This window comes from Penicillium paradoxum, assembly GCF_028828445.1.
Source record: "Penicillium paradoxum strain IBT 22861 chromosome Unknown utg000002l_segment0_segment0, whole genome shotgun sequence".
Classification (NCBI taxonomy): domain Eukaryota; kingdom Fungi; phylum Ascomycota; class Eurotiomycetes; order Eurotiales; family Aspergillaceae; genus Penicillium; species Penicillium paradoxum.
In genome coordinates this window covers 5,250,365-5,275,104 of record NW_026643180.1, presented here as the reverse complement: position 1 = coordinate 5,275,104, position 24,740 = coordinate 5,250,365, and the positions used below count along the sequence as shown (strand labels likewise).

At 50.5% G+C, this 24,740-nt stretch overlaps 6 protein-coding genes across 6 annotated transcripts; 3 read left to right on the top strand and 3 right to left on the bottom strand.

Annotated features, from left to right (window-relative positions):
• Window positions 1-54: 54 nt before the first annotated feature.
• xanG (cytochrome P450 monooxygenase xanG) lies at window positions 55-1,697 on the top strand (the record flags this gene model as incomplete). Its single annotated transcript, XM_057172907.1, has 3 exons — window positions 55-648; window positions 695-1,582; window positions 1,635-1,697. The coding sequence occupies 3 exons, from the start codon at window positions 55-57 to the stop codon at window positions 1,695-1,697; spliced, it is 1,545 nt and encodes a 514-aa protein (XP_057036810.1).
• A 407-nt stretch (window positions 1,698-2,104) lies between these two features.
• N7457_001860 (uncharacterized protein) lies at window positions 2,105-3,563 on the bottom strand (the record flags this gene model as incomplete). The annotated part of the gene is made up of 2 exons (XM_057172906.1): window positions 2,105-2,544; window positions 2,615-3,563. 2 exons carry the CDS (start codon window positions 3,561-3,563, stop codon window positions 2,105-2,107), a joined length of 1,389 nt encoding a protein of 462 aa, XP_057036809.1.
• A 900-nt stretch (window positions 3,564-4,463) lies between these two features.
• Window positions 4,464-6,812, bottom strand: N7457_001859 (anaphase promoting complex subunit CDC16; the record flags this gene model as incomplete). Its single annotated transcript, XM_057172905.1, has 2 exons — window positions 4,464-6,661; window positions 6,716-6,812. 2 exons carry the CDS (start codon window positions 6,810-6,812, stop codon window positions 4,464-4,466), a joined length of 2,295 nt encoding a protein of 764 aa, XP_057036808.1.
• Window positions 6,813-7,380: 568 nt separating this feature from the next.
• N7457_001858 (uncharacterized protein) lies at window positions 7,381-8,444 on the top strand (the record flags this gene model as incomplete). Its single annotated transcript, XM_057172904.1, has 3 exons — window positions 7,381-7,395; window positions 7,446-7,665; window positions 7,732-8,444. 3 exons carry the CDS (start codon window positions 7,381-7,383, stop codon window positions 8,442-8,444), a joined length of 948 nt encoding a protein of 315 aa, XP_057036807.1.
• A 954-nt stretch (window positions 8,445-9,398) lies between these two features.
• Window positions 9,399-21,143, bottom strand: N7457_001857 (histone acetyltransferase TRA1; the record flags this gene model as incomplete). Its single annotated transcript, XM_057172903.1, has 5 exons — window positions 9,399-10,082; window positions 10,131-15,671; window positions 15,716-20,776; window positions 20,862-21,019; window positions 21,092-21,143. The coding sequence occupies 5 exons, from the start codon at window positions 21,141-21,143 to the stop codon at window positions 9,399-9,401; spliced, it is 11,496 nt and encodes a 3,831-aa protein (XP_057036806.1).
• A 2,232-nt stretch (window positions 21,144-23,375) lies between these two features.
• cdpNPT (putative dimethylallyl tryptophan synthase) lies at window positions 23,376-24,712 on the top strand (the record flags this gene model as incomplete). Its single annotated transcript, XM_057172902.1, has 2 exons — window positions 23,376-24,550; window positions 24,613-24,712. 2 exons carry the CDS (start codon window positions 23,376-23,378, stop codon window positions 24,710-24,712), a joined length of 1,275 nt encoding a protein of 424 aa, XP_057036805.1.
• Window positions 24,713-24,740: the final 28 nt, after the last annotated feature.

Below are 24,740 nucleotides of genomic sequence, written 5' to 3'. Positions count from 1 at the left end.
TCGTTCTACGCTGTTCAGCTCCTATTACTAGATACACCACAATCAATCCCCGGAATGACTTTCTCCTCAATTTTCAACTTCACACTCCTATCCCTCCTCCTCCCACCAGTCCTCTTCCTAATATGGTACCTGCACGTCCCACGGACCCTCCCAAACCTTCCTAAAATCCCGATCTATGTCTCAATCCTCGGCCTCTGGTCCTCAATGGGCCAAGACGAGATCTACGAACGGTGGTTCAGGGCTCCATTAGAGAAACATGGCGCGGTGATAGTCTGGTTCGCGGGACGGTGGAGCGTGCTCGTTTCACGACCAGATTGGTTGACGGATATGTTCCGGAATGAACATATATATGCGAAAGCCGGGAGTCAGATCAAGATCCCGCATGCTGTGATTGCCACGCTGGTTGGCGATAATATTATCAATGCCCATGGCGAGAAGTGGAGGCTTTATACTGGGATTATGAAACCGGGTTTGCAGAAGAAGGTATTCGAGACAACATCGTTATTAAAGCAATCGAGAAAACTTGTGGATATTCTGATAGATCTGCAAAAGGAGGCTGGAGGAGATAACGGGATTCTGGTTAATGCCGAGGTGCAGAAGTGGGCTGTAGATGTGATGGGCGAGAACTTTCTGGACTTGGATCTGAAGGTATATCTCCTGATCATCACAAGAAAGATAACCGAACATTCGATAGTCCATAGCTCACAAGATTCAGAGCCTGGGCCAACCGAACGGCCATGTCCGAATCGAAGCCCTCCAATCCATCATCAAAGCCACCCTCTTCAAACCCATGTACTTCAGCTTCCCCGATCTCGACCATTTCCCCTGGCTCCTGCCATCCCGCAAACGCGCCTATTCGATAATGCACGAATTCGACGACCGACTATACACCAAGATAATGACCATGCTCTCCGAACGAAGCAAGAACGAGCCCAAATCCGAGGAAATGGTCTCCCACATGTTGGGCGCAGCCTTCACAGCAGGCCGAATAACCGAGAAACAATTCCGCGATAATCTGAAGATAACATTCCTAACAGCCCACGAAAACGCCCAGCAACTCGTGAACTCGATGTTCTGGCAGCTAGGCACAAGAGTGGATATCCAGCAGCGATTGCGGGAAGAGATCCTCGCCACAGCGAAAAATCACCCCGATCCATCCCAGGAAACCATCAATAGTCTACCGTATCTGACGGCTGTAGTGTTGGAACTGCTTCGTCTGTTCCCGCCTGTTTGCCAGCTTATCAACCGTGTTGCGCTGCAGTCGGCGATGCTAGGTGGACAACTCCCTATCTCGAAGGGGACATTTGTGGGGTGGAATGCATGGGCAGTGCATAGTAACCCGCAGATCTGGGGTGAAGATGCAAGGGAGTTTAGACCGGAGAGGTGGGGACAGAGTATGGAAGAGATGCAGGGGCGGTTTCGGAGGGAGACGGTTCGGGGAACGTATATCCCGTTTAATGCGCATAAGCGGAAGTGTCTGGGGCAGGGGTTTGCGTTGTTGCAGGTTAAGATTCTATTGTTTGTTTTGCTGGGGAGGGCGAAATGGGTTGTTGATCCTGAGTATCAGCTGAAGATGACGCCGGTATGTTCATGTCAATGTTTGCCTGGTCGATGATATATGCTGATGTCAACAGGGGGGGATTCTGGCGCCGCTGGATTGTCGGGTGATGTTGACCGAGTTGGAGTCTTTAACGTGAATGAAATGAACCGAATGGCACTATTCGAGGGCTGTGATTTCCCAAAGATCAGTTAGCTTGAGGCTTGCGCTGTGGAGGAAACGAGTCTATAACGGCAAGCTGTTGGTTACATAGACAGCTGCACTCAATGGGAATAAAGGTTAGACAAGATGAAAACCGCACTCGAGAATCACAGCGACAAGCAAATGACAGCACCAAAATACGATCAAATGACCGCTCAATTGTCCAAGGATCTGTCTAAATCGCTCTCGTGGTATCACATATAGAAAAAGGGAAAAGTCGACCCCAGGACGCCTCTAAAAGAAATCACTAAACCTCATCTATCCCAACTTCATCGCAAAATGTCGGGTAGTAACACATTATGATAGGTTGTATGTAGTCCGCCGTAGCCATAATCCATATCTTTGTCATGGAGCCTGCCATTTTTCCGTGGAAGCAGCCTCGAAATCGAACATCTTTGAGCTCTCCAGAAGCACAAATGACTCGTACCGGAGGCCTCGTTCGCGGTCTTGGATGGTGGACCACTGCTGGACGGTACCGTTCCAAACACCAGCGTAGCCATCGAACATAGCCCGCCAGTAACAGGCTTCGGCAGCAGGGGTCAAGTATCGCTCACGGAAGGTCTTCACGCTGTTGTGAGCGATGCGCCGAGCTACTTCAGTGTCACTGACCAACGGCTCCATCTTTTCGGATAAATCGCTGAAATCGCGTTCGACCTCGACATAGTTTTGGTTGGGTCCGTCGGCGACCAAAAGGTAGTGGTGATGCTGGATAAATTGGAGTTTGTGTGCGACAATAACGGAATTGCAGGCTTGTCGGTATTTTAATGAAGCCGAATAAGACCGACCTGGAAGAAAATGAATAGTCAGTGTGGTGTTCACTGGGAGATCTTGTCAAATAAGGAAATCGAAACTCACCTTCAACGTGCGCAATAAACATGTAATGACAATGATCTTCCATTTTGAGGACATTGGAACCAGTCGTCCAATCGACCTGTTTCACATCACCCCAAGGTTTATCTCTGGCAGCCTCCATCAACGCGCGGCGCAATTTTGGCGCGAAACTGGGCTTGCCTCGCCAGACCAATTGGGGAATTTTGTCCTCCCAAGGGATATCCAGTCGGTGAATTCGTTCCACAACCTGGTCATACGGGCCCATATAATTATCAGGGTTATCCCAGGCCCAGAAGCTGAAGTCCGGCATCAGCCAGACGCCTTCTTCCGTAGGTGTTCGCGAAAAGACCCAGACCGGCCATTCTCCCTGGGTTACATCCTCCACCTTATCTTCCACCGAGAAAACGAATTCAATGTCGCGGATGAGAGCTCGTTCCGGGTCGGCGGCCAGCGCGCGGTGAATCGAACTCAACGTCCCCAGGATTTTTCGTCGGTGGTCCTCGCCCTTGGATCGCGCGGTGACAATGTACAATTGGCCGTTGGAGATAAACGCCCGCGCCATACCCTGTTTAATGGTGATGCTGTCCAGTTCTGCAGCTGATAAGCGACCATGGGTGGACCAGAATCTGGCACCGCGGGCGATGTCCTCGAATAACCCGGGGAAGGCAACTTGGCATTGGCTTCGGTTAAGGGTCCCATTACGACCGTCGCGAGAGTAGTCAAAGGACCAGGCTGCGGTGTTGTCGGCTTGCAGAGCAGGTTCGGGGCAAGTCAGACATGTTGAACATTGGAATGTTGTCGAAGATTCACAGGCGCAGTGTCCGGCGGGGATCAGTTGAGTGAGAACTGGGTGGATGTATTCCCGGTCGGAATTCATGCCAAACCAAATGATGACGACGCTGAAGCTGAAGGCGATAATGACGCACAGGAGCGACAAGCCGCGTCGCGGGCGGATTGGAAACGAGGCGGTCATGGTGAGAAGCCAATTTGGCACGGCATGATCTGAACGTGAGGTCGGAGGTGAGAAGAGAGTTGAAGAGCAGAGAAGGGGGGGGGCTGTTGATCCAAAACCCCGAAACGAGCCTTAAATAGGCAGGGATGGACATACTCAGGAAGATCGCCCCCAAGTAATCAAGGCTCCTCGACACGGCCCCAGTGGGTCTGGCGGCGTCATGGGCGTTTTTGGCTTTGGACGATGGACAGGGATTGTGATTGGCCTGGAAGGATGTGTAGGAACAATCCTCCGATATGAGTCCAGGGTTCAGGGTTCAGGGTTCAGTATTCATCTTTTCTGTTTGGCCGTGCATCTGGTCAATGTTCAATGTTCGATGTCGAGTGTCGAGTGTCAAGTGTGTCGAGTCGAAAGTCCACGGGAGTCCCCACACGATCAGGGGTTCCCTGCCCCGTGCCCTGAGAGAAGCTTGTTAATCTGGCCCCGGACAAGGCTGCAAAATAAAAATGTGGACTTACATTTGCACTATACATCTACATGTCGAGATGGAGGTGGACTCTTGTGGGCCTTTTGCACTTTGTAATCGCTTTGGTCTTGCTGGTCTTTCTGTTCTTTCTGTTCTTTCTGGTCTTGGTCTTTTGGGCCTCGTTGGTCCGCTTGTATTGCCCCTACAGGGAAAAGAACACACAAATGACACTGGGCTAAGCAGGAATTGCGCTGGCTCTCTCAATAATTCCACATGGACAAATGATCCGTCGATGGATGCCTGTTTCCCAAGGTGGATCTTCTAATATGAGATGAGCAAAAAAAAAAAAAAGAACACCCCAATTCCCTCCCAACAATGTTGCCTAGAAACGCCCGCGCGAATGCATAGAAATGATTGCAAAATTCGGTTGCCTACGAGGATTGAAAAAAAAAAGGTCATTGGCGGGATTGACTCCGTCCATGTCGTGCTCCGCGACTACGGCCGCTAGATGGAGCTGGCGTTTCGTTGGCGTCTGGAGTTGCGGGTACTGCTAGGCGACGTTGTCGACTGTTTCGTACACGGCCGAGAGCTCGGCGTAACAATCCGTCGGCTTCATCGTCAAGATCCATCTCAACCTGTTCGTGTTCAGCCGAGGGCGTCGCTAGCTGCTCGGTCCATTCTTCCACCAAGGGCTCCTGGCGCCCACGTCGCCGGGACATCTCTTCCGGCGCAACCCGCTCTTTGCCTTTCTGCTCACGAGACCGATTGGGACCCCGGCGCTTGGAAGAAGTTGCGGTAATTTCTCGCATAGTCTCATCAAAGGCGGCGCGGTCTTGTTGTCGTCCTTCTGCGGCCCAGAGCTCGAGTGCACGTGAGAGTAGAGTACCTGCCACGCCTGCACCCCCTGCAGCATCACCACCGCCACTCGCCCCAAGAACACGCACAGCCTCGTGCAGGGCGGTCACGGCGTCTGCGGTACGTCCTAACTCTAGCAACACCAGCCCACGAGATGTATGCAGAGAACCCGTCAGGCCACGATCTTCATAACCCCCAACGCCGGACGCGGACGCAACCGCTCCTGAGCCGCCTGCACCACCGCCTAAAAACGGCGCATATCCCATGCTGCTTCCACCGGCCCCCACGCGAAGACATTCATCGAATTCACGGAGAGCCTCGGACAGACGGCCCATACGACGGAGTGCATGGCCCAGGTTGGCACGTGTAGCCACCCAGGCACTAGGTTCGCAGTGAAGAGAAGTAGCGAGTGCAAGTGCCTGTTCAAACAGTTCGATGGCGCCGCCAAGATGATTTTGGTGATAAAAGACAACCCCTAGCTCGTTGAGAACCAGTGGATCCCCGCCGACCGCTGAAGCTATGGTTGATGAATTAGAAGGGACGGTAGATACGGTCCCTGGGGCAGCTCCAGTCGACATAGCGTGAGCGGCACAGAGATATTCGTGTGCCAAGGACATGTTGTTGAGTGCGAGATGCTGCATTCCCAAAAAGAGTTGGGGCAGATGACTGCCCTGGAACAACCGAGCGGCAGTACTGTACGCTGCAATGGCCTGGTCATGTTCACCCTCAGCAGCAAAAGTGTGTGCAAACCCAATCCAAGCCGGTGCTGAATGCGGATCCAACAATGAGGCCTTGGAGAAGAACCGCCGCGCCTCGGCCACCTTAGACACTGATAGATAGTAGACTCCAATTGCTAAGTAGGTGTACGGCTCCTCGGGAGAATGATCCGCAAGCATATGAGAGAGTAAGAATAGCGCGTTCGTGGCCCCAGTCTCGTACAGACAAGCCAAATGGAGTGGATATATGGCCGGCGCATGTCCAAGGTTGTTTTGTGCAGGTACGCTCGAATTTGGCGCAGATAGATCGGTCGACTGAGATGTGGATAGTATAGAAGAAGTCAATTCCAATGCTTCTGCAAAACGGCATTGTGTATACAGAGCTTCGGCGCGGGATAGGAGAATATCCGGATTCTCTGCAAGGTTGTAATGTGTAGATAGGGTTTCGGTGGCATCGGAAAGAATGGTGGGAGAAGAGTATTTCGATAAACGAGTCGTATACAGCATTTTGGTGAAATGCGCAGCTTCTTGCGCCATCATAGGGTCTGGAGACGAGACGGAATCAAAATCGAGTGATTCAAGAAACTCCAACTCTTCTGCAGGAGACATCAGAGAGTTCTTCATCAGCTGGTCGAATGCTTCAAAACATTGTACATCAATTCGCACGGCATCCTTGTAACAGTCGCGTGCGCGGTCAAATGCATTCTGTTTAGCAAAGCATAGACCTCGTAAATAACACATAGCAGCTTCGAACCGTATGTTGTTAGCATCCTCGCGCTCTCGCTCCTCGGCTCGATCACTGCGGGGTGTCGCGCTCTTCCCATTGCGCAGTGTGACATGGCTTTGGTGTTGGATTTTGCGCCGAGTATGATTGTTGCGAATAAGATCAGTGGGATTGTGTTCACCCAGGATGGTGAGAGCTTGATCGAACTGGTTCTGTTTGATGTAGCAGTGGGCAGCAAGGTAGCGACAGGCGGTGCTTCGAGAAACGAGATCTTTGCGCGAGAGAAGAGCTAGTGCACGCGTAAAGTTGTTGTTGGAGAAGTGAACTTGCGCCAACCAGAATGCGTCAGAGTCACTGTCTTTGGCAACGGGTCAGTCATCCTTGTCTCGTGGATAGGGATTATGGACCTTACTGGTGAGTGCAAGTACTTTGTCGCCAATGTAGATTGCCGAATCATGTTGACCGCGATTCAAGGCATCCTGCCGCCAGGAGCGCAGGAACCTTTCCATCACCAAAAATCAGACGCGTGAGCAATGCGAATGGCAAGTTTGTCATGAGCGGGTACTTCCAATGAGAAGTTGTATTTTGATAAACAGTGGCCCGTGCGCAGGGCAACTGGGCAGTCTCGTTCTGATACGCCCCACCGCCTTCCGTTTCTGCGGGTCAACTCATCCTCCGCCCATCCCACCAACAGTGGCGCCACCACGTGATCAGCTCACGTGATCTTCAGACCGTCGAAGCTTCTGTGGCCCAAAATGCGGGGTTTCCTTTCTTGCCCAGAGCCCTGGTTGCGGACTAACGTTAATCAGTGATCGGAGAATCCTTTCTCCAGGCGGTCGGAGGGAGATGTTCCGTCCCGGGCGGTGTGTCAGATTGTGATAAGCGGATCAGCTGATAATGGAAAGGCTCTTATCAGCATTATGTCAGCAGTGTTATCAGCGGGCAATATCGCAGTCCATTCGAGGTCGCGACCTCATGGCTTGCATTTCCTTTGCATTTCTTTTTTCAACTGTCCACCTCCATCCTCCCCCGCTCTGTCCCTACACCTTCCTTTCTTTTTAAATCAAGTCATACACCATGGCTGAACGAAAGGTTCTTTCCAAGTACTACCCCCGGACTTTGATCCGTCCGCCATCATCAAGAAGAAGCCCGCGGTCGCCAAGGGCAAAAAGCCTGGAATTCGCCTCATGACCCCCTATTCCATGCAATGTACTCACTGCGGTGAATTTATTCCGAAGGGTCGCAAGTTCAACGCCGGAAAGGACATCACCGAGGAGCGTTACATGAGTGTGCGCATTATCCGCTTCCTGATCAAGTGCACCCGTTGCAGCGGTTTGATTACGTTCAAAACCGACCCGAAGAGTGAGTCCTTAGCCCTGTCATATGCCATCTAAATGGACTGAAACTAATGTGTACTTTCATCACTAGACGGTGATTATGCAGTTGAGAGTGGCGCCAAGCGCAACTTCGAGGCCTGGCGCGACGAGACCGACTCCCGCTACCATGAGACCGAGGAGCAAACCCTCGATCGTCTCGAACAAGAACACCTTGAGCAGGAGGAACAAGCCGACCGTGACAAAATGGCCGATCTCGAGGAAAAGATGCTTGACTCCAAGCGTGAGATGGCAATCGCCGATGCTTTGGACGACATTCGTACTCGCAATGCGCGTATTGAGCGCAACGAGGCCCGTGGTGAAGATTCCGCCTTGGCTACTGCGGCGCAGAAGAAATTGGACGAGGAAGGCGCCCGCGAGGCCGCCAAGCAGGCGTGGATCGAAGAGGGTGTCGAAGAGGCTCGTCAAACCTGGAGGGCAATGCAGAACAAGCCGCGTGTCGAATTGGAACAAGAAGAAGTACTGCCTGAGCCAGTAAAGAAACTCAACTCCTTCCAGGAATTCCTGGCCAACGGCTGTCGCGAGAAGGCTGAACGCGAAGCCAATGAACGTGCCGAACTCCTGAAACGCCCCCACGGCGCCTTGTTATTGGGTCGCAGGGAGGCTCGGTTAGCAGCTCGTAAAGAGCAAATCCGACAGGAGAAGAAGGCGGCTCGGGAATTGGCGGCAAAGCAGAAGCAGCAGACTGATCAGGCTGAGCAGCCAGCCGACAAGCCGACCGACCAGTCTGCGAAGAAGCCGAACTAGGCTTCGAAGGGATTGTGAGGGTTCAATGTTCGACCAAAAGATACCAATTTGTTTTGAGGGGTTTCGGTAATGTCCAGCTCTAGGGCGTGTGTAGGGTTCAAGGTCGCCGTCTTTCCGACTAGCGCTCCCCTGCCCATGGACCCAAAGGGAGTTTAGGCGCATGAAACTTATATCGTTTTTTAGAATTTCATAAATGTTTTTCTATGAAAGCTCCCAACCGCACACCCGAACCAATAAATTCATAATCGATCTTGGAATGTCATCGTACTGACATGATCCTCGGGGGTATGTTGTCCGAACCCCGGAATGGCGCAGGTGTTGAGCCGATATGATGCTTCCATAGTAACCATACTTCTCATCTTTGAGGCCTTCTATCTTACCGACTCAGAATGTCCAGGCTCAATTGACCGAACCTCTGGATCCCATTTATAATCCAAAGGAGTCAATTGATCAAGGAGCTACTATATAAGACACACTAGGTTATGTACTAGGTAGCACGACTGCGGCATAACGACTTCGCTGCCCACTTGCTTACATGAAGGGAGTGAAAAGTTACATACATGAACTACGTCCGAGTCAATCGTCAATCCGTGAGTATGATTCGAAGCCCACCTTCACGATATTAGTATTGGTTGAGATAGCTACATCCTAGCCGTTAGCATGTGAGTGGCAGATTACAAAATCAAAACCGAGTAGAAGATTAAGAAATTCAATCCATTAGGAGCTATTGATCTAAGCAACCACCCGAAGGGAGTGTACAAGGTATTAAAACAAGAAAGAAATCGGTATCACAATCATAGTAACGTGAAGTAAAAGTTGCGCATCTCGCCGAAGCGCCACGCTGAGAAAAAGCAAAACCCAGAGACAAAACCACTACGGAGAATAACAAATGCCACGCAGAACTACCTAGTTGCAGGTTGGCGAAACAGAAACACAGAAGCCGGAAAGCATAGATCACAGATACGGCATCCACAATGCATCGCACGACGCCAGATGCTGAGGGTTCACTGCCTTGGAGATCAAGTCGATGGTGGTCTGGTTGGCAGGCAAATTACCCTCGGGCGGGCTAGCGAGACTGACAGCACGGTTGACAATGATCTCGCTATTGTTGTACACCAGGTCGCGGAGTTGACCAGGAGGCAGAGCACCACGGTGCTGGGCAGTGGCCCAGAACATCATCTCGTCGCGGACGAAAATGCTGAGCTGTTGCTCCAGCTCGTGTCGTGGCTCCGTCAAGCAGCGGGCGATCGCCATCATTGCGCAGGCGAAAACACCTTCTGTGGCAATTGGACCCAATAGAGTTTGGATATTGGGTGTAAATCTGAAGGGAACTTGCTCAGGATTGTAGAAGAATGCCTTGGCTGGATTGATGGTAGGGATCAACTCAGAGCCCCAGATATCACCTGTCGAACGGGAGATCATGATCTTGTTCGGATAGCGGTTGCCAATATGCATAACGTAGGTCATGAACGCAATAGCGGCGTACTGGTAGGAGAACTGCCTGCGGAACAGCCAGAAGTCCGAGAAGTTGGGATACGTCTGCTGGCAGTATTCCAACACCACAGTACTGGGCACCCATTTGTCTTGAATAGCAGTGAGAATCTCTGTGCGAAGGACCTGCTGCTGATCGGGTGTGCGCTGGAAACAGTCAGCCTGTGATCTTGGAATGATAGCTGGGACACTTACATTTTGTTTTGTTTCTGCTAATGACCTCATCTTGTCCATTGTAAAGAGGACTGGGTCATCCTTGTTAATTCCCTTGCGCCGGCAGTAATCCTCGTAAATTCCTTGCATGGAGATGTACGAGGAATCGTCGCGCACCAAACGAATGTGTGGTGCAAGAGGCACCATTAATGGGAGATGGAAATACAAGTTGCGGCGACGACTCTCCTTGCGCTTTGCAAGCAAACCATTGAATATACGGAACAGTTGGAGAATCCGTTCTTCGCGCCTGCAGTGGCGAGCAGCGGGATGCTGAACGGCAAATGCCTGAATGCTACCGTCGTGTCCACGAATCTTCAAGCGGCGGTGGCAGACACCAATACCCCGGATAAGATCAACATCGGGGAGGAAGCGATCGATACGGACAAAGTCTTGGTTCTTATCCTTATGGAGAAGATACTGACCAGGGACCTCAACCTCATCAAACTTGAGGAAACGGAACTCGCTTAGATGTGGCGAAGAGTTTTCCAGGTATGTCCACTGCGAGCGGCGGTCGAGCTTTTCCTCGAACTTGTCACGCCAGCGCCGCAGCTTGTGGATGTACTCGTTCATCGTGGGCTTCTTGGTCACAAAGTCAGCCTCGAACGATTTGCGGATATGAGCTGGGAGAATGGTCTCTGCGAATCTAGTGATATTGGCTTCAGTTGCGGCAGGCAACTTGAAGTCCTGGGCATAAGAACCAGGCATACGGCCAACATAAGCCAGCCCATCGTTCAAAAGAGCAACAATGAGACGGTAAGCATCCTCATCTGGGGGACACTTGAAGTTTTTGTGGATCTGATCGACCATCGTCTCCATAGATAGAGCGAGCAAGGGAAAGGCCGTCTTGAGTCCAGACATGATTTCATCTGAGTACTCCCAGGGCTTCTTGAGAGGTTCCTTGTCGCCATCCGCGGATGCGATTTGGCTCTGTAGCGGTGCTCCAGGCTGACCAGGCACTTGCAAATGTGTTTGTTGAGCCTGAGCTGGGGTTTGGCCGGCTTGTGGGGATGCTTGGAGACCGATGTGGGGATGGGCCGGGGACTGGCCTGGGTTCTGTGTAGCGGGTGAGCTAGCAGGGGGAACTGACGGAGAGGCACTAACGCCTGCACTTGCAGCCTGGGCTTTCTGGGCAGGAGAGCTATCGGCACCGGTGACGGAATTTGACTTCGTGTTTGGCGACGATCCTAGCTGCTGTTGCTGCTGTAGTCTGGCTCGATTCAGTTTCTCCTGCTTCTGGTCTTGCTGTTTCTTGATGCTAAGCATGTCCTCTCGGTTTGTACGAAGCAGGAAGAAGAGAGCTTGTGGGTACAACTTGGCAATCTTCACTAGGACGGCCTTGCAGAGGCGCGCCTCCCGATGAGACAAGCTAGTGAGCAGCTGAGGAATGAAGGTAATCCAGTACCAAACAGGTGTGTCTCCCTTGAAGTTTTCGAATGCACTTGCAATTTTTCCTTCCTCATTGTCGAGGCTGAGAAGCCAAAGAATTCTGCTGAGCAACTTCCGTGATTTGGCGCTCTTATAGAGACCAGCCGCCTCCAGATAACAGCTCACAGCATTACTAGCCAGCTCGTAATCAGTGGGGTCGGCCTTGAAACGCTGGTCGCTGTATTGGCCCCATTCTGACCAGGCCTTCGCAAGGCGAAGGTCATAGTAGAGAGCAACACCAAATGCTTCATTGGCCTCATTGACATGATCAAGTTTGGCAAGGAACATGCCCTTGAGGGTATAGAATTCGGCCTTCTGCTGCGGTCCAAAGTAGTTGAGGTTGGTGTTGTTAATCACATCCAGACCGCTGTTCAATTCCTTCGGATTTTGGTAGTGGCACTTAGCTTGCTCCCGAAGCTTAAGGAAGGCCTCTTGGATTTCGATGTTTGGTAGGGTATAAATGCGACTCAGTTGATTGATGCAAACCTCTGGCATCTGGTGCTTCCGAGCGACATGGGCGAAGCGATTGATAATCCAAGCTGTTTCGTGATATCCCCGGTAGGCGTAGGAGTTACTAGCCACATTGTTCGTCTGTGGAGGCAAAAGACTAAGATAAGTGCCATTGATGAGCTGGAAGATGTGTTGACGCCAGGTGACAAGATCTTGCCATGTGTTGATGTCATCCCAGAGATTGGGCAAGCGGTCTCTCCAGGTTCCAAGCAAGAGCTTAAGCTCGGCAGACTTGGTATCCAAGTTTCTTTCGTTTGTCTGGGCCAAGCTGCCACAGATGTGGCTAGCATCATGAAGCTCAACTAAGAGTTGGAAATGCTGCAGGATTGGAATATGAGCATTGGTGATGCGTTTTGGCAGTTGCAACCATTTGCGGATGGAGAGCTGGATGGACTCGTCGCAGACACTGTTGAAGTCCTGAATGTTGTCCTTCTTCGTATGGTATTGAAGAAGAGCCATGAAGGCCTGGAAGAACGTGCGTCTAGGTGTTGGAGCATCGGATACAGACTTAATCAATGACTCAAGCTGCTCGCGATTACCCTCACTCTGCCAATTCTCAATGTTTCTCCAAGCAGCCTCCAACAGAAGATCGTTAAGATTCTCGTGTTTGGCAAAGTCACTCAAAATCTCCCACTGTTGAAGCTTTTGGGCGCAGATCAACCAGTGATCCTCCCACACAAAATATTCGCCTTGGGAAAATGGCATGGCACCGGAACGAGCCTTGATTTGGGCGTTCTCATACAGTTGCTGGGACTTGTCCCACATTCCTTGTTGCTCGTACGAAAGGGCAGCATTGGTTTCAACGAACTTACAACGACGACGCCAGGTTCCGTAGAAAAAGTCGTCCTCTTGGAGTCCCGCGTAGACCTCTACCAGGGCGTCTAGGTTGCTCTCACGCACAGTCGGTGTGTCAATGATAGGATTGATGGCGGTTTGTTCAAGGTAAGTAGCAGCAGTGTACCAAGCGTCGTAGGTCCGGCTGAGATATTTGATGACATGGGGAGGAATCTTGAAACGAGGACTAGCTCGCACAGTGCCTTCCAGAAGAGCTTGGACGACGTTGGGCCGCTTATCGAGTTGTCTGTGATGATACTCACGGGTGAGTAATGTGACCATATCCTTCTCTAGATCAATACAGTCCTTGTTGGAAAGTGTAGACCAGAAGAGGGGGAAGAGCGTTGTCCACAATTTGTACGCGACGTTCGAATCGGTGTGCTGAAGCTGGCACAGAGGCTCTATCAGATCACGCACTCGGACATCGCCAACATCGGACATGAATCGCCTACGCTCGGCGACGAAAGCTTCCAGCTGGTTGTCAACCATTATATCAGCCTTCCTTGGATCTTTGTCACCGCTACCGAAGAGGAAAGACACGGGGAATAGGGTAAAGTCTTCATGGTGCAACCGAGCAGTGGTGGTCATGTCGACACATCCAAGCACCAAGTGAGATGCTTGGGCCAGCCAGAAAGAATCGGCAAGAGTATCCCAGTTTTGGCAGGTCAGGACATAGCTAAGGCGCGAGCTGGCGAGACGAGTCAAACTCTTATCGAAAATCTGCATGAAGCGATTCCTCATTTCGACATCCTGTGCTCTGGCTCCAATTAAGAAGGCGTGCTCCAAGCGGACTGTCAATTCAGTCCGAGTAATCTTGGAGTCTTCGTAGATTCGGATGACAAGATCCAAGAACTTCTTCAACATTGTCTGATCAGTGCGAGATTCGAAGAGCAGCATCTTGTGCAAGACGGCAGTCTTCTCCTTCAAAGTCGGCCATGACTCGGTGGAGTGGAAGATCCAAGATTCGGCCATGCCCAAGATTTTACTGCAGAGTTCATTGGTCTGTGATCGTTCCACGATCTGAGCGAGAACACTGAGGAATGGACGACGTTGATCACCCAAGTGAGACATTCTGACGGAAATGAGCTCGATAGTCTTGAGGATGAGATCAACTCCAAGTTCAAACTCTTGTTGGTCTGTAGTTGGAGCTCCCTCGGCAGGCTTGGTACCATTCTGCAGTTGGGCGCCATTCTGCGTCGACGCAGCGACGTGTTCTTTGGCAAGTTTGGTTGAGAACGCTTTCATCACCGCAGGAATGTGTGCATCGATTTCGGCAGGCTTGATCTTGGAGAGCGTCCATAAGATATTCAAGCTTGACACATAGTTGCTAGCAGAGAGTGTCTCGGTGGCAATGGTAGACAAATATGAGCCAAATTCTGAAGGTGTGCCCTCCGTGTCCATCGCATCCTCATCATCAGGCTGTTCGTCTGGGATGGCCTCGAGCACATGCCGAACAGGAGGCGGTAGCTTGTGCACAACATCCATGTCATCTTCAAGTCCATGCAGACAGTCCTGAATTTCTGGGTTGTCTGATTTCAAAGGCTTTTCCAGAAGCTTTTGAATTACAGGAAGACGAGAAGCGATCCACTCATTGGGCTTAGCCGCGATCAAGACCCTCAGCACCTGGAGCGTGTTGACCATGTAGGTGATTTTATCCTCGATTTTGTCGCCCTTTTCACCAACGAGAATCGGCTCTGTCACTTTTTGATAGAGGTCGATATCTAGGTCGCCCCAATACTCGGGTGAAAGAAGGCTGCGGAGCAAATTAATGGCCTTGTTGATCATCTCTCCGGTGGGCACAGAATTTTGTTGTTTCGTTGTGGGCATTTGGCGAATTTTAGCAGCCGGGACCTGGAATCTTTCGGGGATCGTGGTGATGAAGGTGATGAGGTACTTGATTAATGACGCACGCAAATCATTGGGCACGGTGTATTCAGACCGTTCGCGGCTGCTAGGAGGTCCAAGTGCGGGGGACGGGGATGGCTCTTGGACTTCGTCTAGCTTACGCTTCCTTGCGACTGGAGACTCGGATGTGCCATTTGTTAAATGGTGAGCCTCGGCATTATGAGTCCGCTTTTCTTCCCAATGCCAGATAAGACTGATCAAGTTCAGCGCGAGCTTCTTGCTATCATTCGAGGTGTTCGGGGGACCCGTGATCTTAACCAAGGACGGGACGATAAGAGGCACAAAGTGCTCCCTTGACTCATAGAAGAGATCAGGTTGCCGAACCAGGAACTGGAAGATACTCATGACCTGCTGCAAGTTGGCGGTCTCCTCAGCCAGAATGCGACGAGGCCATTTGGCCCACAGTGGGTAGCGTGCCTCGGCACCCGAGCTGTTGGCTGTTCGCGTGGGGAGCACAGGAGCAAGGACGTCGAGAGCCTGGGTAACGAGAGCTCTGCCTTCGTTCTGGTGAGCCCTGAGGAGTGCAACATAGACCTGAATGACGATCTTGAACGGAGTCTCGTAGTGGGCAATGAAATAACTGATCAAAACGTAGGCTCCGTATTTGTTGATGATATCCTCAAGACGGATGTAATTCCAGGCAAACTTGATAATGTCTTTGCGGGAATCCTGCACAGTTTGTGAGTGATACTTGATCAACAGAGCAGACAATTGAAGCAACTCCATGCGTGAGTGATCGACGCCAGCTTGGTTAGACTCCTCACTTAGATCCGCCAGTTGCGGCTTCCACAACCGACTCTGAATAGACTCGGTCATGCTCTTGTCCATCAGCTTGGGAGTGTTTGGGGGCTATCCCAAGTAGCCTGGACATCCATTGCAAAGATTGGATTCACCAAGTGGCGGAAAGCATATGTCTTGGTCTTCTGCGGGCAGCTTTTCTGGCCGTAAAGATCGAGACAGCGCATAATGACAGACCGCCGGTAATCAATAGACTCGTTGGAGATGATGCTCTTGTAAATAAACCTGGGAAGAGCAAGTGTGCGTTTCAACTCATCGGCGGACAGTCCATCGATCACTTCAAAGAGGAAATCCAAATCATGGGTAGCCTCGGTTAAGTACATGGTGAAGATATCCATCAATCGGTCTTCGGCTTGTTCGACCCGGAGTCGCTCATCAGCCGGCAGACTATCACCACGGAGCTTCCTCTCAAGGTCTCTGCCAGAGGTGAGGAGCTTGGTTCTCATTTCAGCGTGCGACACCAGCCAGCGCTTAGTTGAGCTGTAGGAACAGATGGAGTGCGCAACATAGACTCCATTGATAGCAGCGGTGTTTTTGCCATCGCCAGCGTCTTGAGTAAAGGCGGCAGCGGAGAAGCCATCCGTATCAGCAACGACGGCATTTCGGAGTGCTTCACTCTCCGGGTCAGCCAAGATCTGTCCAAAGAAACGTCCAAATCGTTCATCCTTGAAGCGAGCGAAAAAGAAGGCCAAACTTTCTTTGGGGTAGCGATTTAGATATTTCACTAGTGGCTTGCGGAATGGGCTGTGCGAAGTGCGTCGTAGCTTCAGTTCGAGATCCAGGACCTTGTTAACAAGATGCTCCATGAACGAGGTAGCTGCCGGTGGGAGAAGGTGGAAAATATTAAAGATGGCAGCCACAATTTTCATAGCCGAATTTTGCTCAACGAGGCTGAAGGATACTTTCTGCAGGACAGCATCATCCGCAATGACTTTCATGTGATCAAGCAAACGAGCACCAATTTCAACTTTGAAATAGTTCGTAAGCAGCGTCAACAAACGAGCTAGACCATCCAATCCAGCAACACTCAGGCGCTTGGGATCTTGAAGATTCATGAGAATGGGGCGCAATCCATTTTGCAACAGATCCTTGGGCAGTTTGTTGGTTTGAGTGAGAACATCCCGAAGACCAGCATTCGCAGCTTCGATTACTTCCTGTGACCTAGAGTAGAGTGACTTGAAGAAAACGGAAATGATGCGAGCCCTGCTGGTGTTCTGCGGCGTGTTGGCAAACTCTGAGAAGCTCATCGCCATAGACAAGAGGCGAAGGCAAGCAACACGAAGGTTCACGATCATATCTGCGTTCTTGAACTCGTTGGGCTTAGATGCAAGAGATTCATCATCGGCGTCCGCGAGAGCAAGTGATTCCAGCATCAAGCGGTTGAGCGGTTCATTGAAGGTGACGATATCATGGTGAAGACTTAAACAGTATGTGATGGCATCGATGAAACCAATCTGCGTCGGGAAAGGTAGAGCACGCAGGGGCTTGTTGAAAATCGACTGCAAGAGACGGTCTCTAACGGGGAAGATGAGCTCGTGCACCTCACAGCCCACCACATCCTTTAATGTGGTGAAGCAACGACGAGCAGTCTCTCGAACATGTTTATTCATGTGCCCAAGTTCATAGACGAAGAACCCAGAGAGCGCATACAGACGGCTCTTTTCGTTCTTCAAATCCTCTTTGGGAATGAGCTTGCCACAACGTCGCAACATTAAGGTCATCGTCTCTTGTGACTGGATGCGAGTGGCGGCGGGGAGGTCAGCAGGCGTGTCCTTGATGACATACATCAAAGCCCGACAAAACTCGACGTGTCGCTCATAAAGCCATGTTTCACCCAAGTCCAGCTTGGTTGCGAGCAGATTGATGCCTAGGCTGCCACCGGCTTTAGTGAACCACTCTTCGCTGTAACAGCTGTGGCAGAAGACACGGCCCAGATGCACAAAGAATGGGAGCTTGGCCGCCTTCTCAGGAGATCCAAAGATGACGCCAGCGGCATCCTTCACAACCACCATCGCCTGTTCGGCTGCCTCGCGGACTTGGACTTCGTCAGATGACAGGCACTCGACCAAAGCCTCGGCGAGAATCCTGGAGTCCAAGTACACAGGACCTTCCCCGTTCGCAACGTCAAAGGCCTTCCGGCCGTGCCTGACTTGGGCCAGCGCACGACCAACCTCTACAAGGGCGAAGTGCTTGCAAACATCGGCAACAAAAGCCGTAGCGGTTTGCTCAAGCTCAGGAATAGTAGTGGCGAAGATACAGGCCTTGATCAACTTCTTCACTGTTGCTTCCTGCGCAACCTTCTTCGGAATAGAGGCCGATCGTTCAGATTTGTCGAGAATATCTGCCATAGCACCAGGCTTATTCTCGAAAAGATCGTTCGCATGAAGTCTGATCGAGGCTGCCAAATCTTCGGGAATGTTGTCGTAACCAATTTGGAGCTTAAGGTGGGAACTGAGCATCCGGTAGGCTTGCTGTTTGTAGTAAATATCTGAAGCTTTCCCAGCATCCGTCTTCGGAACTTCCATGAGTTTACCCGCAGCGAGGTCAATACCAATATCAACAGGGAAAGGCCGTTTCTCATTCGGGCCAATGAGTCTGATATCGAAACTGGGATTGTCATCAGAGAATTGCTGGAAGGACAATTCGGGAGGGTGGTTAAGGAACTTCCGGTTCCGTCCGCCAAGTTTTCCAAGGATGCGCATGGTGGTGTGTGCGTGGAAGTGGTTATAAGGCGACGGACGCAGGTGATCCCAGAGCGCGGTCATCAATTCATCCATTATTGGGCCCATAATCGGGTCGAGATAGTCAGCTGTGAGGTTGTCCACGCAGAGCTCGAGAGTACGCAAGCCCTGGCCGACGAGATCAGAATCGGCCCGCAAAGCAACCACAATAGGACGCATCAGATAACTGAGATGAGGAAGGAGATGGCTCAGTCGAGCGGGAACTGTGAGAGTCAGTTCTACATAGAGGTCGCGTTCTTGCGGCTTGCGCGCTGCAAGCAACAAGTTATTGAACGTTTCGAGGAGCATCTCCAGAAGTGGTAGGATTTCTTTGTAGAGAAGCTCAAAGCGCCCACCACCAATGCTTCGGAAGAGAGACCTCAGCAGAAGGAAGTAGTTCATAGGCTCTTCGGCTGTGACTGAAAGCTCAATGCATTTGGTCACGATCTTCGTTACATGAGGGTGGAGGACCTGTTCATTTTGCACTGAGAACAATGTCACGGCCATAAAGGAAAGCTTGAACATCCTCAGCAGTATCTTGGCCTTTGTCATATCTGAGGTCCCGACCTCATCAATGCGCTCCATAAGATATTGTAAGACCATGCCGGAGAATGCAGGAGAAGTGGCCTCGCTGGCGAGGAAGAACTGAGGCAGGTGAAGTAAAGCCCCGTGTTCAAACATGAGCTCATGGAGATATGGAATTTCGGAATGGAAGACTTCGTGGAATGTTGCGGTATCAATGCAGTGGAAGACAGTGCCGAAGCTTTCCAGCAGCTCCTTTTCTTCACGTGTCATCGGTGCTGTGTATTGGCTGGCAAGGAAGTCAAATGGAGATGCGTAGTTCAAGTCAGGAGGTGGCTGATCTACCCCGTAGTAGCGGAACACACGCGCTCCCTCGTGGAAAAGCTTCTTGATGACACTGACTTCCTCTGCATTGTAGCCATACGAGACTTCCGACCAGTTTATGGGGACACTATTGGGATCAATTTGAATATCATCCGGGTTGCAATTCTTCAGCTGCCGGAAGATATTCTTCAGCCCATTGATCAAGTTTCGGAACAGGAAGATGTTGTCCGAAACGGGGTCACCACCACGGTCGCGCGGACTAGATGTCTTGATGGGAGAAGCTGAGAAAATGTCGATCTCATCCCAGTCTGGTGGTTGGTCCTTCTCCGCCAGGTAGTTCTCAGCGCACGGCTCAGTGTCCTTTCGGAAAGCTTTGTATGCCCTAGAAACCTTGACAGCATTTTTGAACTGGTGATTCATTGATGCGAACTTGTCACCAATAGCATCTAAAATCATGATTAGGAAATAGCGTGCCTCACGCTTATCTTCAAGTTTGGAGATATTCTCCGCCATGTTCAAGAGAAGTTTTGCACTCATGGTTTGGAAGCTTGTGCCGGGGAAGTCGTCGTGAAGATTTTTGGTATAGACCTCAACCGTTCGCCGAATCTGGTCTCGGCTCAAATGATCACGAACATGGTGAATCAAATCAGCCAGCATGCTATAAGCAAGTGGTCTCATAGTCTCATAGACCGTGAGGCCATCTCCGATGAGAGTCCGCTCATCCAAAAGCTCATCAATCTTCTCAAGGAATATCTTGCGATAGTTGAAATTTATGATGTGTCGGATGGCGACCAGCAACTCCTTTCGTGCACCCGACTTCTCGCGTGGACAATCTTGGAGGAGGCGTACTACAACAGAAGGAAGGGTGGGAAGGAAGTCCTGCAGCTGATGGGCATAGAGACGCAACAGATATGCCAAGAAACTCATTGTCTTCACTTGAGCTGTGATGAACTCTCCAAACGCAGCACGGTTCTTGATTTCCTTGCAGACTCCCGTGAATATTGTTCCTTGCGCCGCGGCATCCGCATGTGCCTTTTCCTGCGGCTTCGCCTGGAGTAGTAGAATTGTCTTGATGAGCGGCACAAACAGCTTGACGTTAGCCGAAACCGATGCCCGATGCGTCTGGAAGATCGAAACAACTATAATAGGGCACTCTGCAAGGACCTTGAATGACTGCATGCCCTTGAGCAGAACATTACTCGACTGCTGGTCAGGTCCTAGATCTGAGACAGAAGTAGCAGGCGAGCTTGGCCGGGGAGACTGGAAGTTCTGTGCGGTTGCGTTAGGCGTTGATGGCATACCTGAGGGTGTAGCCTGGTTGGGTGTATCGAAAGTATCCCTGACCACTTGCTCCATGGTCTGGAACATTTCCTGTATTAGCTCCAAAAAGCCCTGCACCCGATCTGAAGTAGCCTTGGCTTGATTCCTCTCTAAATCCATGATGGTTTTCATGCATAGCACCGCATTGTCTTCGTTCTCGATTCGCGCAAGTTCCATCAAAAGATCAACCATATCAACCGCATACGGCTCCACGTCCGGTGATCCCATCGGTAATCGATGTAGTGTCTCGAGGATGCAGTTTCGTAGTTTCTAATGCATATCAAGAGTGGTTAGCTGTTTGTGCGCAACATTCACCGAGGTCAATGTAGTCCTCGGTTGTGCCAGGTAATCTCACTTGGTCGTAAGACATGCTAAGAAAGACGGGGTCGCCTTTCAGAATGGTTTTGAACACCGGCCATAGCTTCGCTAGGAATATGGGATAGCTCGCGCCCGAGCATAGGGGCTCAATGCTGTCTCGTAATTCGGTAGCAACATTGGCTCGGACTTTCACATCTATAATAGGGCAAGGTGGTTAGCCCGGGCATATTTTCAGACCTCCAGCTGGTGCGGATGTCATCGACATACCCAGCTTCTCATCGCCAAGCTTGGTGGCATAAATATCTATGTTTCGCTCCATCTTTGCGATCACACCCTTCTCAAGGGCTGCTCACTAAATGGCAAGAAGCAGGAATGACGGCCGGGCCAAGAGGCCGGCTGAAGAGAGGGGAGTGTGCGCAGTCTTCCCAGGGGGGAATGAGCTTCTCATGCGTTGTGGTGTGGCGGCACGGAAGCTGTGTGAACTCGATCGATATGCGAAAAGATCGGAGACGGTAGCGATTAAAGGTAGGAAATCATCAAGTCATTGAGCCTTCTAGGGAGATGAATTGCTTATTCCATTGAGCAAAAGAAAGTTCAAACGGCAAAAGAGTGTATCGAATTACCCCGTGGGGGAGGAGTGGCTGAGGGGGATGGGGAAAGAGATTGGGAGTATTGTATGCGCCGCGATATTCACGAGAGCAGAACAGAAGACGCGGGCTATCGCAGAGACCCCGAAAGAAACACTAGTCCCCTTTAGGCAACTATCTCGGTGCCTGTTGTTCCGTTCCGGGCCCCTTCAACGCTACAGAACTACACTCCGCGTGAGTAGTCTACTTGTTTGATATCAATCGCTTTTCATTTTCTTATTAAATTGGACTGACATTGTATTGGGTGTTCTTTTCTACACCCATGAATTACCCTCATATGAGCAGGCAAAGTACGGCGCCTCCCCCAATTTCGGCACATCCATCACACGGCCCCCAGATTCTAGAGCCGTTAAGCACTACTGTCTAACAGTCCATTGAAAGTGATTAGGTTGACAATGTGCACTTCTTGGTAATTACTGAATGTTCCAACGAAGCTAAGCCTCCAGCTCTCAGGCTGCAATCAATCTACTCGTACGTGTTGAATCTAGATACAAAACTATCAAATATATATCTGCATAGAGATAAGTGTCTGCGTACGTTCTTCATTTATTTGATAGTGAGGATTTGCTCAAACAATACCAAAGCCCTTATCTATATAACTTAACCATACATACTACCCATATAGACAGACATTCAAGCCCTCTATACAGATCCACCTAGATTTAGTTTTGGTGAATGTACAGTACCGTAGGCCAGTAGGTGTATACATGCATCTCGCTTTTACCTCCCTAGATTTAAAGAACAGAAATATTGTAAATGCCGGGCCTACTTCTTCGATTTATGAGAATCCCAAGTTGTCCATGGGCATCCATAGCGCTGAACCTTCAATGTAGTCTTCAAGGTTAAATGTCTCGGTATACGACATGCGAGTTGGACGCAAATCTGCATCTTGTTTTGAGAGAGATTGGTTTCTTCTTCAAAGATATGATAATAAGCTACGACCCAAGATAATATAAAAGAATACGATGAGCTTTGTCTTTAAATGGCGGTGCATATTGATGTTTGAATTGTGGTCCTCTTGCCAAGCGACTAACATTTCAGAACGTGCTTTAAATGTTGGAGGTAGATGCTAATATGGCCAGTAGCCTAGCAATATTAACTCCTGGTTCGACACCAATGATGGCAATTCTATCTGCACCTTGTGATCTCAAATTGCAGACTCACCCTGCGAGCTTAGTCCGGTGAATCCAGATTTCTGGTCAAATCAATAGTATAAATCACCCGGAGCCATGCTTTTTGCGGTCAAAGTACTAGATAGTTCCTCCCTTGCCAGCCTTAATTTACGGATTATATCTCCAAGAGACCCAGAACTAAAATCTGAACCAGTGCCTACCGCATGCGGGTATGACGCATAGTCTCTAGTAAGCCTGTCACAACATGTTACAAAATCTGATTGACTCTCCAGAGTGCATAATGGGAGTTCTGAACCAGACTATATCGAAGCCTTTCCAAAAAAATACGAGAGAAGGATCATCACCACCCTCAGGCCTACGTTGGGGCACAATCTCAACCATAAGCACCATTCAACCAGTGGCCCCGGAAGTGCAGGAACTTCTCTTCGTGTAACTCAAGGCGCTCAAAAGCAAAAACAAATCCTGGAGTAATTCAGCTCCGCGAAGTCATGCAGCAACAGCTGGCAACCCTAACAGAATCCGTTGCATATTGGGACAATTTCTACTCCGTACCATGCAGCAACACGAGGTCACAGAGGCTATTCAGGCGCAACCATACCTGTCGAGCCAGAAAGTGGGGGCTTGAGAGTGACTGCATGAGATATGTCCCATAAGTCGCTCGGAGGGTATTGACATCGTGGCAGCGCCAAGGTCTTGCGTTTGGGATGACCATTTATAGACTATCCCGATCTCACATTTTCCAGAACTAGCACTGAAGGATAACCCACCACCATGACGGCTCCTATCACCGTTCAACCCTCCGAGGTCTCCGCATCCCAGGCCATGGAACCCCGAGATATGCCATACTCCACGCTGAGCAAGTCAATGACCTTTGCCAGCCTGGATCAATACCAGTACTGGCATGCTGTCGCCCCAATGCTAGGGCGAATGTTGGCAAATGGCAATTACAACATTCACAAGCAATATGAATATCTGTGTCTCTTCGCTCATGTCATCATTCCCAGACTGGGACCATTCCCAGGAGGGAGAGACATATACAAATGCCTACTTGGGGGCACTGGCTCTGTGGAGCTCAGTCAGAATGTCCAGAAATCTGGGTTGGTTGCACGGGTCGCTTTCGAGCCTACAAGCTACATCGCCAGTACCGGAATGGACCCGCTGAATCGGCACACGGTGCACGCTACACTGGCAGAGTTGAGGGCGATCGGGTCTGCCACGGTTGACATGGAGTTGCATCAAATGCTTGTCAACGAGTTGACCTTGACAGATCGCGAAGAAAAGCTCATGTCCCGAGAGGAAATTGCGAAAACCGCGTGGAAAACCCAGATTCTCCTTGCTTTAGATTTGACCCAGAAGGGTATCACAGTCAAGGAGTATTTCTATCCCGCGCTGAAGGCTGCCGTGACGGGAAAACGTGTTGCGAAGCTGTGCTTCTCGGCAATTCGAAAAGTGGACAAGCAAGGGCTCTTCGAAGCTCCAAGCAAGGTTATCGAAACTTATATGCAAACACAGGAACAGACAGACCTCTACTTCCTGTCCTGTGACCTTGTCGACCCAGCGGAAACTCGGTTCAAGCTCTACCTTATGGAGTTGGACATGAGACTAGGCAAGGTTGAAGAACACTGGACAATGGGTGGCAAGCTCACCGACGAAGAGACAATGACAGGTCTAGACATGCTGCGGGAGCTTTGGGTCGAGTTTGGGATTATCGAAGGCATGCGGAACGAGCCCGAGCGGCCATCACTTGCTGGAGATCCGAACACTATTGTCCCCTTCATTATGAATTACGAAATGAACCCTGGAGAGAACTTGCCAAAACCCAAATTTTATTTCCCCCTGGTTGGCATTTCAGAGCTGAAGATCGCCAACGTACTCACTGCGTTCTTTGAGCGTTACGACATGCCGGAGCAGGCTTCAGTCTATCGGGAGAATCTGCAGACGTACTAGTGAGTTCTTCCTTCATATGTATGGACGTAGATGGTTGCTAACCTGGAGCGTTTGATATCAGTCCCAGTAAGGATTTAGCTCTTGCAACTGATCACCAAGCATGGCTTTCCTTTTCATACACGAAGAAAAAGGGACCGTATCTCACCATGTACTATCACTAGTACCGTTCCATAGTCAAATAAAAGCTAA